This window comes from Lynx canadensis, chromosome E1 (genome assembly GCF_007474595.2).
Source record: "Lynx canadensis isolate LIC74 chromosome E1, mLynCan4.pri.v2, whole genome shotgun sequence".
Lineage (NCBI taxonomy): Eukaryota > Metazoa > Chordata > Mammalia > Carnivora > Felidae > Lynx > Lynx canadensis.
The window spans coordinates 56,893,498-56,907,936 of NC_044316.2; the positions used below are offsets into that span (position 1 = coordinate 56,893,498).

A 14,439-nucleotide genomic window follows, 5' to 3' on the forward strand; every position below is an offset into this window, starting at 1 on the left:
TGACCCGAGCAGAAGTCTGATGCTCAACCGACTGAGGCACCCAGGCGCCCCAGAAGTTTTATTTTTAAAAAAGGAAAATGCATAGAGATGAATACAGGCTGAAGCCCAGCCCCCCGACACGGGAGTTACTGCTCTTTGCCATCCAGCGCCCCGCTGCCCCTTTCTGATTTTCCTGTCACCTTTCCCCCCCGTGTCCCCGAATACGAGCACAGGACACGCTCATTTGCTGCGTGACTCTGAGCAGATGGCTCAGGGCCGCTTCCCCTTCCGTGCACTGGGAGCAGAGGCCCTGCCCTGGCTGCTTCCTGGGCTCTGGTGAGGGGCTGGAATGGGGTCCCTCCTGTCGGCATTTGTGGCACCCCGTCCCTGTCCCCGTTCCCGACACGGGAGGCGCTCCGGGCTTGCTGAATGAGTGCCAGAGGAAGGTTTCGCCCCGGGCGTGGGAAGTCCAGGGGTCCAAGGGGACAAGGGGGACACGGGGTGTCCTTTTACTGCCTCTCCTGCCTCCTGCTCCCTCGGGACACCTCCACTCCCCGCCTGGAGCCCGGCTGGGGCCCAGGGGCCGGTCACCCCGTCCTCAGGGCCCCCAGCTGCTTCAGCACGAACCCCCACTTCCTCAGCGCCAGCTCGGTGTCCCGTGCGGAGACGTCGCGGTGCCACACGGCGCGCACTGACCGCCCGGTCCAGGGGAACAGCAGCACGCGCACCGCGCGGCCGGTCTGCGCCACCTCGTCAGCGCTCACGGCCTGCAGACGCCGGCAGAGCTCCTGGGGCGGCAGCCCGTCCACTGTCACCATCACCATGTTCGTCTCCACGGCGGCGAGATCCACGGAGCAGATAGGGGACGCCAGCTCCTGGAGCCCTGGGCCCAGGTCCCGTGGTGAGTGGAGCCCGACCCCAGGACCCCACCACCGCCTCCACCGTCCGGCCCTGTCGCCCCGGGAAAGGCAGAGGGCAGCCCGACGGGAGTGGGGCAAAGAGACACCCTGAATCCTGACACGGACTTCAGAGTCCCACAGACTTGGCTGCACTAGCTGCGTGGCCTTGGACGGATCAGTTAACCTTTCTGGGCCTCAGTTTACCCCTCTTTCAAGTGGGGACACGAAGGGGCTGTTTCGAGGACTCCATTAGGAAACGTAAGGCCCAAGTTAGAGGCTCCACTCTGCCGGCTCCCGCAGGAAATGAGAATTCCTGACCCCCGTGGAGGGTTGAGTGGTACGGGCCCCGCATCACCGTGGTCTGGGAGACCACCCTCGCCCCCGGGGGCCCGACCCGTCATGGCTCGGTGGCTTAACCCCCGTGTTCCAGAATCAGAAGGATGTGGCCCTGCTGGGGATTTGGGTCCCGCTGCAGGGGACCCCCAAGGCACTCTTCCGGGAGCAAAAGGAGGTGAGGGAGGGGGCATGAGGTCCGGGCACCTTGGGCAAATCTCCGAGCGTTCTGGTGGTCCCTCAGCAGCACCTCCTCCACGTCTGCCAGCCCTACCAGGGCAGCTGCGGCCAGCACCCCTGCCTGGCGCATCCCCCCGCCCAGGGCTTTCCGGAGGCGCCAGGCTCCTTCGATGAAGTCCGTGGGCCCCCCAACCAGGGCTCCCACCGGTGCGCCCAGGCCCTGGGAGGAAGAGAGGAGAGAGTCCCGCGTGCCTGCGCCCCCAGGTGTGCATCTCTGTCCTCTCACCCCGGGGGGAGGGGGATGTGAAGGGGACAGGGAAGGGCAGACACCGTGGCCCCATCTGGGGTTGGGGCTCGAGGGGCCCGGGGCCAGCAGCGGCCCTCATAGGAGCTCAGGCACCCGGCTCCGACTCCTCTTGTGGGCACCCCCATCACCCTGTGTCTGGGAGGCAGCCGGTGGCTTCCCCACCTTGGAGAAACAGAGGGACACAGAGTCACAGTGCTCCACGATGCGGGCGGGGGGCACGTGCAGAGCCACCGCAGCGTTCATCAGCCGGGCCCCGTCCAGGTGGACCCGGACCCCGCAGCTCTGGGCCAGGAGGCGCACCTGGGGGCCAAGTGCAGGCCACAGTCAGAGGGGCTGGGCTTGGGGCAGGAGCCGAGGGAGGATGGGTCTCCAGAAGGTCACGGGGGGTTTGGTTCCTGGAGGAGCTACGGCGGGGGTGGGGGATGGGGGTGGGGGGTACGGAGTGAAGAGAGCTGGGTTGGTGACCAGCTTGGCCGCCTGGGACCTGAGCAGACACATCTTCTGCCTGGACCTGGGTGCCGTCCTCTAGGAAAGGGGGTTGACGGTGAGCGTTTCATCTCGCGCCTACGGTGGCTGTGGCCAGAGCGGTAGATGCCCCTCCTACCCAGGCCGCACCCCTGCTCCGTGAAGGAGATGCTCTCAGCCCTTCTCACAGCCCTTCTCAGCCCTTCTCACGGGCAAAGGGCAGGTCTGGAGACTTAGCACTCAGGTTCTCACACCGGGGAGTGGGACGGTTCCTGCACAAGCTGGTGCTACTCTGGGCTCCCTGGGAGGGAGGGGTGGGGGACGGGTCTCTGTTCTGGGGCCTAAAGTGGGGCAATAGTACCCTTCACATCTGCAGCCTGGGACCACATGTCCTCCCACAACACTTCTGGCTGCGATGGGCACCCACGGCCCGTGTCAGAGACCTAATCCCCGGAGAGGGGCCCCATGGGACAGGAAGCCAGGAGCTGGCTGGTGGGGTGGGGGGCACAGAAGTGGGGTAGGGCCTACCTGGCGTAGGTAGTCGATGGGGAGAACCCGGCCCCCCGAGCTGCTGTGGGTGTTTTCCAGGCAGATGAGCTCACAGACCGGGTGGTAGGGGCTCCCGAGGCCCCGTGTGACCATCCTCTCCAGCTCAGCCAGGTCTAGGGTCCCATGGGGCAGGTCTGGGAGGGGGTGGGAGTGCACCCCAGCAATCTGCAGGTATTGGGGTGGGGATTCGGGATCAGGTCCAGGGGCTCAGGGTCACCTCCTACCTCTGTCCTGTCTGCTTGTCCCCAGCTCTGGACCCTGGAGCCTTGCCCCTGTGCTGCAGCCCGAGGGTTAGCGTGCTCCCCCCACCCCCCGCCCCAGCAATCAAGGGCCGCGTGCTCTGGGTACCCACTAGGGGGCAGCAGGACACCAAGCACAGCCGGTGTCCCTGTGGCGGCCGGAGCCGCGGCTGCCCCCATGTGGTCAGTCTGGGGATGGCTCTCCTTCCCGCCTCCTTAGAGACGCCACCACCCGGCCATTTCTTCCCTCTGCAGGTCCCATCGCGGTGCCTGGAAAGCAGGTTCCCACCAGAAATGCTGAGCAGCTCGTGCTGGCCCCAGGTGAGGGGTGACGGGTCCTTACCTGAGCCACCCCGCCCTGCTCATAGACGTGGAGGTGGCTCTCCTGCCCGAGGAGGAGCTGGGAGCCCCTGCGCTGGCAGTGACACATCACTGAGATAGATGGGGGAGGGCAGTGTCGGCTCCGAGTGCCACGGGGCCCACCGGCAGAGCGTCTCCTGCACTGGAAGCCCACCACGGTGCTGCCCCTTGGGGCCAAGCAGCTCCGGGCACGAGCCTCAGTCGGGCCCAGCAGGAAACCGAGGGCGCATGCGCACTGGGGAGCCAGAGATTTTTTTTTTAACAAAGGGACAACTTATAAAGGTGTGGCAGCATGTAGGGAAGTCAGAAGGGACAGTGCAAGACCCCCCAGGCCTTAAGGGGCAAGAGAAGGCTGTGGTTACCAGAACCTGGAGACAGGGCAGTGTGGAGAGGGCTGGCCCAGGGAGAGCCTCTGGGGAGGGAGCTGGGGGAGGAGCGCAGACACGCTGGCCTCACTCTCCTCCCCCCCTCCCCTTGCTAGGGGCCCTCCTGACTGAGCCCAGCAGAAATCCAGATGGCTCAGGACCCCACTGATGTTGTCCCAGCCCCGCCTCCAGCACCAAGGAGAGAAACACGGAGGGAGGGGCTGGAGGGCAGAGTCACCCGACGCCGCTCACCAGAGATAAGGTTGGCCATGGTGTTGGTGGGCACGAACAAGGTCCGATCCACCCCCAGCAGCGTGGCTGCCTTTTCCTGCAGCTCTGAGGAGGAGAGGGATGGGGTGCAAGGAGGATTCATCAACAATGGCAGTCTCCTTGCATCACTCATAACCGTGAGCCCATGTCGTGATGAGGTGAGTGGCCAAGCCAGACAAGAGCCCTGGTCTGCCAGCTGCACAGTCTGTGGTCTTGGTGACCGCATATCTGGGTCCAGAGGCCCCTCACTGAACCCTCTACACCCAGCCTCCTCCTGGGCCACGGTCTCCCCCCCCCCCCAATTGAAACTGTGGTTTGAACCCCCCCGTCCCATCCAGACCTCACACCTGTCTCACTTCCTTTCCCATCAGCCCCTTGCAGGTGGGGCCCTGCGGTTTCTCTGCTGACTTCCTCTCCCAGAACAGGACAGGAGCTCTCAGAAGGGGGGACTCGGGGAGGGGGTGAGCGGGGCTTCTGGCTCCTGCTTTGAAGCCTGCTGTGGCTCCCCTCTGCCTGTGGCATCAAGTCCAAAGTCTTCAGCATGACATTCGAGGGCAGTGGGATTTGCCTTCTGCCTCCACCTCCAGGGACAGGGGTGGCCCCGGCACCCCACGCTCCAGCCACATTCCCTTATCCATATCCTAAACACCTTCCTCACCTCCCAGTGAGCTGGCTCCCTTCCTTGCCTGGGGGCTCCCCTCACCCTTCAGGAGGCTACTCTGCAAAGTCCCCCTTCCCTGTGAGTTCCACGCCTCCGCTCACCCCCAGTTCTCAAGGCCCTCTCTGTGGACACATGTCAACCCCAGCACTTCCCCCACCCCATGGTGGTATGCCTACTAAGCAGTGGGCTCAGCATTTTTGAAGTTCCAGGCAACAGTAGGTGTCTGCAAAATTCATGACCACCAGACGCCATCTGGCCCCACAGACAGGCCCTGGGGGCTCAAGTGGCAACCTGTAGCTTGTCCCCGGCACCGGAGAGGGTTGTACGCACCCCAGCAATAGCAGTGGTCCGCAACTGTCAACCCAGGGTGGGAGTGCTGTCACTGTGTCACTTGAAAACTCTCCCTAGCTTATTGGAGCCCGCTCCTTGAGAGGTGCAGGCTGTGGAAAACCCCCTTATCTAGAGCGGCTTTCTGTTTATCTTCACGTGGAAAGACAGTGGGTCCAGGACAAGAGCTACAGGTTTTAGAGAAAAGACCTGGGCTCACATACTGCCTTGCCGTTTACTGGGTATGAGACCTTGTGTGCCACACTCACTGCGATGCTGATCTCAGAGCCCTCCTGTGCAAGGTGAGACCACACCCATCTCTTCCAGCAGTGGCACGACACTTCAGTGTGCACACGCATCACCTGGGCACCCTGTTAGCGTGCCGATTCTGGCTCAGCAGGTGGAAGGGTGGGACCTGGGGCTCTGCATCCCTAACAGACTGAGCAGCTAGGCCCGCAGAGCTTCACGCCCAGCCTGCAGCTGAGCCGCCACCCGCGCGCCCGGGGCCGCCTCTCCCGCCAGCACCACGGACAGCGCCCCGGGGTCTCGGCGACGACCCCAGGCCCCGGCCTGCACACCCGGCTCACCGCGGACGGTGGGGTCCTCGCCGTAGTCGTCGTCCCCCACGACCGCCTCGGCCATGGCGCGCCTCATGGCCGGCCCGGGCTTGGTCACCGTGTCGCTGCGCAGGTCCACCACGTGCACCGGGACCCCCGCCCCGCCCCCAGACCCCCGCGTCCGGAGGGCCCCCTGCCGCTGGACCGCGGCCCGAGCCAGTCCACGAAGCATGGCGGGGGCAGCTCCCGACCCCACCCCGACCCTCCCGAGCGAGCGCTACCCGGAGCGGCGAGGGTCGGCACGGCTTCCCCGACCTCGACCTCGGCCGCTGACCAGGGCCTGCGGGAGCGCCCGCGGCATGCTGGAAGTTGTAGTTCGGACTTCGTCCCGGCGGGCACTGCGCAGGCCCGGGCAGGAGGGTGCCGAGGCACGCTGGGAGTTGTAGTTCGGGCTTCGCGGGGTGGACACGGCGCGAGATGGGCCTGGGGGAGAGGGAGTCACAGACGGGGAAACTGAGCCGTGCACCAGCTAATGCCTACAGTCACATGTGGCGGAGGTGGCCCGGCCGGCTGTCCCCGGAGTCCCCAGGGTCCCGTTCTGAACCACTACTTTCCGTCGCCCCTAAAAAACAGCATCCCGCCATCTGCTTTTTTCGATATGGATTTTTTTGAGGACCTCCTGCGTGTCAGGCATGGCCTAAATGCCAGGCAGAGGGATAGAGGATGGCACAAGCGGTCTGAGCGTCCCACTTCATGGGGTATAATGGGAGGCAGAATTAGAGGGGTGCGCAGGGAGCCCCCTCCTCCATACCCCCCGCCCTGGAGGGGTGGGCTACCTCCAACTGAGGTACAGTGCAGGGTAATAGTGAAGGGGACCGACTGACTCAGTCCTCACTTACCAGCTGTGCGGCTTTGGACAAGCCTTTCAGCCTCCCCGTGCCTCAGTCTCCTCCACTGCAGAATGGGCTGCTTTGAGGAGTCCCTGACCTAATGTGTTCAGTGCTGACCCTGGTGCCTGGCTGTGGGTAAGTGCTACGTGTGAGTGCTTACTTCTTGCTGCTGCTATTATCATTGTTACTGGCCACAGCCCAGGGCCCTGGGGCTTGGTGGTGCTGCTGTGGGGCGCACGGTGACTCAGCCCAGACTGGACCTTCTGCAGCGTGACCCTTCCTCACGCGGAAGGACGGGCCTCCCTCTGAGTGCCCAGCCCCACTCGGCTGCTCCCCTTCCTGGAGTATGGCCACAGATGTGTGTCCCCCATGGGAGGAAGTTGGTCCCGAAGGGCCCAAGTTCACCAGAAGAGGCACCCAGGGCTCTGGTCAGGGCACCCCTGATCAAAGAGGACACCGACGCCTTCATCAGAGGTCTGCCATGTGCCTGCTCCAAATTGGGTCTGGGGGTGAGGGAGAGTAAGGCCAGGCTGCCTTCGGAGCTCGGGTCCTCAGGGTGGGGACAGGATGCTGCCCAAGAGAGGAGCACTGCGAAGAGGGGGGATGTCAGCACCACCGGGGGGGGGGGGAGGGTGCTGCAGCAGGCTTGGCTGAGGCATCAGGGTGGGCTTCCCGGAGGAAGCAGTGACTGGGCTGACTTTTGAAGACAGAGCAGGTCGCTAACCAGACAAAGGGAGAACTCGAGGCAGAGGCTTGGGGTAGGTCTCAAAGGAAGGCCAGCCTGGCGGGAGAATCGAGCAGGGGTGGAGAGGCAGCTATATCCAAGGTCGGGGCAACTTCCCCGGGGCTCTCCCCCTCCCCCCCAAGCCTAGCGCAGGCATCCTGAAGGGGCAGAAATCTCAAGTCCCCGTGGGATCAGTGGCCGCAAGGACCCCCGTCTAAAGGAAAGGCTCATCGTGCCCTCCCCCACCCCAGTGCCCCTCTGGCCTTGACCCACAATCTGCACTGAGTTCCGGGCCCTTGGAAAACAAGCCCCTTATCTCGGAGTCTGGCTCCAGCCCTTCTGCTGGGAAGTGGGGTGGGGAGCAGAGGCCTCTGTGGGCAGGAAGGGAGGGGTTGGGGCCTCAATGGTGGCTCTCAGGAGAGCAGGGAGTAAGGGGCAAAGAGCTGGGTCCCCAGACAGGCGGCCTCTTCCTGGGGGAAGCTGGGGCCTAACAGGGCTCATCACCCAGTCCAAGCCTCCCCTCCGCCCCCCACCCGGGGCCAGTCCCGCCAGTCCCGCCACACCTTGGTGGTGGAGGGGGCCGGCGGGGTGGGGGCCTGGAGCAAAGAGGCCCTGGTTCCTGGGACCCTGTCGTGGGGGGAGGCCCTCTGACCAAGGCTGGGTCTTAGGGGGCCTGTCTACGCTCGTGTGTCCGTGTGTATCTGTGTGCACACACGTATACAGGTATCGGCGTGTCCGTGCGCACGCGCGTGAGCATGTGTTTGCAGGTGCACACGTGTGTGTACACGCACGTGTGAATGTGTCTGTGTAGGTGTGTGCACGTGCGTGTACAAATGTGCGGGGTGCCTGTGCACGTGTGTGTATACACGCGTGTCTGTGCGCGTGTGCCTGCGTGTGTCCCTGGCTGCGGCTGCTATCGGAGTCATCCTGTTGGTAAGCTGGGAACACTTCACAGCCCCCAGGCTGGAAGGAGAAAGCAGAAGGCCCGTGAGCACCCCCTCCCCTCTACCCCAGGTCACTGAGCAGACCCCTTAAGTCTTTCCCCTCAGAGGAGAGCCCAGCCCCCTAACCAGCTGCCATCCCTGGAGGTCAAAGGCCTAAGGTCGTGGGACAGTCTCCTGCACACACACACCCGCCTCACCCCACACATCAGCTGCCTCCTCCCCCAAGGCCACAGCCCTAGGCTAGGCCACCTCCGGGTCTGCCCCGCCCCGCAGCCCTGGCTCTGGGTCTAGCCCCGCCCTCTCACCGCAGGGCAGCCAGATGGCAACACCTCTGTTCCCCGAATGCGCTGTGCACCGGCCTCGCTCTCACCCCCAGGTTTTGCACCTGTGTCCTTTCTACCCGGAAACCATCGGCACGTGTCCTTGGTTATCGCCTTCTGAGTCTTCGGGTCTCAGCTGAGAGGTCCCTTCTTCCAGGAAGCCCCTCTGGCCCCAGCGCCAGCAGGGCAGGGAGATGGCCTGCCTTCTGGGGTGTCAGTATCGTCCCTTCCCACCGCCCGCAAGTTATGGGAAAGGGCCGAGATGCCCTCGGCCTTTGGAGTGTCCTGCATGCCCAGGCTGGTCCTGGCCCACAGTAATCCCAGCTGAATGAGAGACAAAAGGGGACATACAGATTGACTCCCCCCAACACCCCTTCCCCGGGGAAGCCTGGAGTCCAGGAGCCGTGTCAGGAGCTCTGACCATGGAGGGCCCTGGGTCCCCGTGCAAGAGGAGGCCAGGAATGGCTGAAGAACAGACATTCGTCCTGCCTTGGTCTGTCCACGGAGGACTCTCCAGGGAGGCCCCCAAGATAGCCCCTTCCCTGGCCTTCTGGAGATGTCTATTTGCTACTCCCCTGTGCATTGGGAGGACACTGGGCAGGCTTGCGGGGGGGAGGGGCAAGACATGAGTTCAGAGTGGCTGCTTTCGTGGCACCCCGGGCTCGCTGGCACCCCTCCAGGTGCAGGCTCTGGGGTGTGGGCGCAGTGCACACACACACACACACACACACGCACTAGCCGAGTTCAGCGTGCGTATTCCTGTAACGCTGGGCCGCTGGCAGGAAGTGAGTGGCGGGAGGCCGCTGCTGGGAACCAGGGGCTGGCCCCACGGAGATAAAGGGAGGCAGCAGATTGGAACTGGAGATAGCGGCCTTGGGTCCCGGTAAACAGGTTGGGGGAAACGTCCTTCCCATCCCAGCCTCTTGGCCCTGAGCCCGCAGGATCCATAGGGCGCTGGCCTGCGTCCAGGCCCAGCAGCCTGGGAGTCAAGGGAGAGCTGTTTGCACCATAATCTTCCCAGACTGGGTGGGGGTGGGGGCAAAGGAGAGAGGGCTGGGCCCCCCCCATCAAGGCCACACGTGCTGGTGTAGAGAGGGAAGGGGACAGGAGGACCCCTCCGAGCCGCTGCACCTCCCCCACTGCAGAGGGAGATGTCAGAGCACAACAGAGGAGTCACCTTCAGAGCCCTCTCGGCACATGCTTGGGAGACCAAGAGAGAATGGAGGCAGTGAGGGGGGCAGGGGCTGCACCCCCACTGCCCAGCGGGCAGAGGGGAAGCTCACACCTTCACTGGAACTCAATCAGGGGCCGGCTGGGTGGGGTCTGCACGGCCGATGCCCAGGACCTGGCACAGTGGGGGCTCACGTACACGTGTACTTCTAAAAGAGTTACAATGGGGCACCTGGGTGACTCAGTCACTTAAGCGCCTGACTTCGGTTCAGGTCATGATCTCACGGTTCGTGAGTTCGAGCCCCGCGTCGGGCTCTGTGCTGACCGCTCAGAGCCCGGAGCCTGCTTCGGATTCTGTGTCTCCCTCTCTCTCTCTCTCTCTCTCTGCCCCTCCCCCGCTAGCTCTCTCTCTCTCTCTCTCTCAAAAATAAAATAAACTTTAAAAATATGAATTAAAAAAAAAAAAAAAGAAATAGAACATGACCAGGATTCCAGAAGGTTCCTTGTCACTCACAAACCCTCCCTCTGCCAGCAGTTCCTGCTGCTGTCTGACTTTTATGATCGTTACCTGCCTCTCTTCATGGTTTTGCCACCATGGATGGGTCCCTTAGTAACAGCTGACTGCCGCTAGTTTCTGAACTCGCCATAATAAGTCGAGTCACAGTGCACGCTGGTAGCCTGGCTGCTTTTGGTCAACATCATGCCCGCAACGTTCATCCGTGTTGGAGCTGCGGTTCATTCTTTGCCATGGCTGTAGTTTTTCCACCGTGTGCCTGGACCACAGTTTGTCTCTCGGTTCTGCCTGTTTCGAGACCGCCTTACGGTCAGGTTTGGGTGCCGCTGTGCGCGTGCGCATGCGCATTCACGTTTCCTGGGGCGAGCCCCCCACCCCCACCCCGCCAGACCTGCTGGGGCAGCCGACGCTTCTCTGCGGCTCCAGGGGGCGATGCGGAACCCCCTCCCAGAGTGGCTGAAATGCGGGATCACGCTTCCTGACTTGTGCCATTCCGGCGGGCGCGCGGGCAGTGGCGTGTTTTGATTCTTATCTACTCTTTCGCCTGCATAATGGAGTTGAACGCCTCTTCTCCACGCGTTAGCCGGTTTGGATTCCTCCTCGGTGCAGAACCTCAGTCTTTTCTCACCGGTTTGGGTTTGGCACTCACTCACCTATGCCGTGTACCAACTCTTCTTGGTTGCACGTCGTGCCAAAAAATAGTTCCCTTTTCTGTGGCCTGTCTCTGCAACTTCTATGGAATACTTGATGGATTCCAAGTTCCTCCTTTTATGTCCTTGAATTCATTGCGCACCCCGCCCCCCCCTTAATAATTAGTGTCTTGCTTAAGAGCTCCCTTTCCTCAAGGTCATGATGATATCCTCCTAATTTTCTTCTAAAATTTGGAAGTTCTGCCTTTCCCGTTGGGCCTACACGTGTTGACTATTTCCCTGCAACCGCTCCCTATGCCCACTGAGGTGGAAAGTGCAACTCCAAGGGAGGACCCCCAGACACAGAGGTCATGTTCCCTCCACCAGATCCTCCCTTTGCTGTGCTCCCGGATGGCCGCCATGCCCCGGGCCAGGCCGGCGGGGCTGGTTGCCTCTGTCAGGGTGGCAATCAGGAGGGAGAAGTGGTGGTGGAACCGGGGAAGGTCCTGGTCAGAAGTGCCAGGGAGGCCTCGAGTCAAGCGCCACCATAGTTTGGTCCCGCGAACCTCAGAGTACCTGGTGCCTAATAGGCACTGCCCCATCCCGCCTCCGCCCAGCACAGCCCTCCATCCCTGAGGCCCGGAGTGGGCAGACAGGAAGCCTTCAATGCCCTTCAGGGCCCCTCCCCAGCCTGTGCAAGGCTGGGGGCTCGGCCTTCCAAGATGGGAGGTGTTGGGTCAGGATCCGACCCCTCCCACGGAGGCACCCTCACCTTGGGCCGCAGCGGGCAGGCCCTTGAGGAGCTCCAGGTCCTAAGAGCGTCTCAGGGGGCCCGGAGGGGACAGAGTGAAGACCTGGAAGCTGGGGGGGTGGGGCGGCTGGAATCCTGGGAAATCCTCGGGGACGGTAGCCCCAGGGAAGCAGCCAGCCTTCCAGGAATCAGCTGGGGGGGGGGGGGCGGGGGCAGGGAGGCCTGTGGGGGGAGCCAAGCAAGCCCAGGGCTGGGTCCCCACTTCAACGACCTCCCTGGGGGGGGGGGCTGGGGGACGCACGGCAGTGGGGCAGGAGGCGTGGGGACGGCGGCCAAGGGACCTTCTGCAGAGCTCTGAAGATCCCTTGCGTTTCAGGCCCTGCCCGGGGACACTGGACACCGAACACTCCCTCCGTGCCTTCCAGGGCCCCCAGCTCAGGCTGCAAGCAAAGCACACCTTGCACCTCCCGCCCTCCCCCCTCCCCCCTTCCTGGGGCCCCTGCGCTGCACTCAGGCTGGGCTCCCGTCAGCTAGAGGCAAGTGTTCGGGGTCTGGCCTTATTTATTGCTGCAGCTTCCTCCTCCTTCCAGTAATCTGTCCTCCGACTCCAGGCTGCTTCTGATCAGGCAGCAGACCTCTGATCCCTGAATCTCCGTTGCTTACCGGCATCGGCCTCTGGCTTCCTGTTACCCGGCCTGGGCTGAGGCTCGAGGTCAGCTTCGTGCAGGCTGGGCCCTCGTCTGTTCCCGGGGGCCTCTGTCCTGGCGGCCGGGGCCCAGCAGGCAGGGAGGACAGAGGGCTCAGACTCCAGGCCTGGGCGCGGCGGCCCGTGTGGAGGTGGGTCCAGTTCCACAGATGCTGACCCCCCGCCAGGTGCGGAGGACTCAAGAAGGAGGGCCCCCCAGGCTCCGGGTCCTGCCTGGTGGGAAACCACGGCTCCCACCATTGCCCCCCAGTTTGTTAGGGTGCCCTTCCCCGAGACCCTCCCCTGCCTCCCATCGCCTGCTTCTGCAGCCGGTGGGGGATAGACGCTGTGTGGGAAGGAAGAGCAAAGAAGGTTCTGGAGGGTGGCCATGGACAGAAGGGGTCCGGGCTTTGGGGTCCACTGCCCTAGAGACTCCCTTTGGCCCTTATCCCTAGGAGGCGAGGACGGGGAAGGGCATCTGTTGTAGAATTCCAGGCTAGCCCACGTCGTCCGCCCTGCCCAGGTGAGCCCCAAATAGCCCAGAGGAGCCGCAGGTCATAAGGGACACGGACGAGAACGGCTGCCCAGCATCTGCCAGGGTCTAGATCCAGGGACAGACGTCCGGCGCCCTGAGGGCAGGTCCCGTTTATGGACAACATTGTGCTGCATACAGCGTCTTGGGTTTGCAGCCAGTTATCAGTCACTGAAGAGTGCCCTCTTGTTCCCCAGCTGCAGGAAGTTTCTCTGCTTAGGATCCCCAGTCTCTCTGTTATCGCGTTCCTGGTGGGCCTGTTTCTGTCCTCTGTGTCATATACGAGTCGAATTTCCTTCCCCGCTGGCAGCGCTGAGCACCCCAAGCTTGGCTCCCCAGCTGCTGACCGAATGGCTGGGATCAGGAAGAGCGTGGTCTTCGTAGTGGCAGAGTGGTTTTTGGGGGGAGGTGGTCTTTGGGAAGAAGAAAGGTTGGAACTTGAAGTTGGAGAATGGATCAAAGTAAGGGAGGCACCAGGGAGACCCCATCACAGCTGGGGATCCAAAGAGCCTCCCCCCGCCCCACCTTGGTCTCCAAAGTGAGCTACACAGGATGACCCCCTGGGGTGGGGAGGAGAATTTTATGCTTAAGTGTTTAAATTTGATCCTTTTAAGATATCTACCTTCGGTGGATATTTTATAATGCAAATAATACAGTCATACAGTCATGGACACTGGTAATCTAGAAATAACTATACATGTACAGCGATGAGCTCCAACATTTTGTATTAGAGGGGGCACGATCCAAACAGAACGAAGGCTTGAAAATCACTGTCTCTTAGATCTTGGAATTTCTCATCCTGCACACCTGCCTAGTGAGTTCAAAGTCCAAGACGGGAGCATGAAAAAAGAGCCCGTACTCGGGGGCCTGGAGTGCCGGCTTCAGTGAATAGTCCTGAGCTGCTTGACGGGAGTCACAGTGGGATCTGACGACCAGGAGATGTCGGGGCGCCTGGCTGGCTCAGTGGGTAGAACACGCGACTCTTGATCTCAGGGGTGTGAGTTCAAGCCCCACGTTGGGCAGAGAGATTCCTTAAAAAAAAAAAAAAAAAAAAAAAAAGCTAAGACCAAGAGTGTCATGGGCACAGATGGGGCTCAGGCCTCTCTCTGGTTCCCACTGGGTGCAAAGACAAGACTGAGCTCACCCTAGCCCCTGGGTGTGAGGGAGGGGCAGAGGTAGCTGGGTCTTTGATCAGGAACCCCAGAATCCCTTCCTGGGAATAGACGACAACACACAGACTGGCACCTGCAGAGGCACAACCCCTGCCCACTTGTCTCTCCAGCCCCGGATCTCTGGGAGGAGCTTCCTTCCACAAACAAATATTTGCCATGCTCCTGCAGGGCCCGGGTCAAGGGCAGGACATAGCTTGCGCCCTCACGCGTCGCTGGTCAGGCGGGTGGTTGACCGGACGAGATGCCGGAGATCCTGAGCGTAAGGTGCGTTCCCAGAGTCCTGGGTGAGTAGAGGTCAGCGCCGTCTGCTGGGGTTTGTCGCCACTGAAGAAGGAAGATGAGGGGAGAGCTCCAAGGTCCTCAATCCATCCACCAGTCAGTAGCTGTGGGCACCTATTAGATTTGCCAACGTGTGCCGGGGGCTGGGGTAGGGGGCTTTGCCTCCTGAGAACAGAGGACCAAGGATGGATGGTCGGGAGCTCTGCACAGCTGGGACCATGACCTCCATTTTACAGGTGAGGAAACTAAGGTCCAGGAGGTAGGGTAACTTGCTGGTGAGTAGCCGAGTCGGGATTGGGACCCATGGCTGTATCACAGGTGCGTGTAGAGCCAGCAGG

At 62.2% G+C, this 14,439-nt stretch overlaps 1 protein-coding gene across 2 annotated transcripts; it reads right to left on the reverse strand.

Moving 5' to 3' along the window:
• Positions 1-328: 328 nt before the first annotated feature.
• Positions 329-5,917, reverse strand: LOC115501324 (probable low-specificity L-threonine aldolase 2). 2 transcript variants are annotated; one of them, XM_030296356.1, is made up of 7 exons: positions 5,522-5,723; positions 3,929-4,012; positions 3,295-3,383; positions 2,692-2,877; positions 1,861-1,998; positions 1,419-1,611; positions 329-862 (listed from the first exon to the last, which is right to left on the reverse strand). In XM_030296356.1, the coding sequence occupies exons 1-7, from the start codon at positions 5,721-5,723 to the stop codon at positions 567-569; spliced, it is 1,188 nt and encodes a 395-aa protein (XP_030152216.1). In that variant the 3' UTR covers positions 329-566. The 2 variants fall into 2 exon arrangements, with proteins under 2 accessions (XP_030152216.1, XP_030152217.1); XM_030296357.1 differs by lacking the exon at positions 1,861-1,998 and having other exon boundaries at positions 5,522-5,917.
• Between the last annotated feature and the right edge of the window lie 8,522 nt (positions 5,918-14,439).

Coding starts and splice junctions, on each gene's coding strand:
- LOC115501324 (XM_030296356.1), bottom strand. CDS start 5,723: ATGCTTCGTGGACTGGCTCGGGCCGCGGTCCAGCGGCAGGGGGCCCTC. Junction 1,612..1,860: donor TGTCCCTCTGTTTCTCCAAG/GTGGGGAAGCCA, acceptor TCTTCCTCCCAG/GGCCTGGGCGCACCGGTGGG. Junction 863..1,418: donor CGCTCGGAGATTTGCCCAAG/GTGCCCGGACCT, acceptor ACCTGGGCCCAG/GGCTCCAGGAGCTGGCGTCC.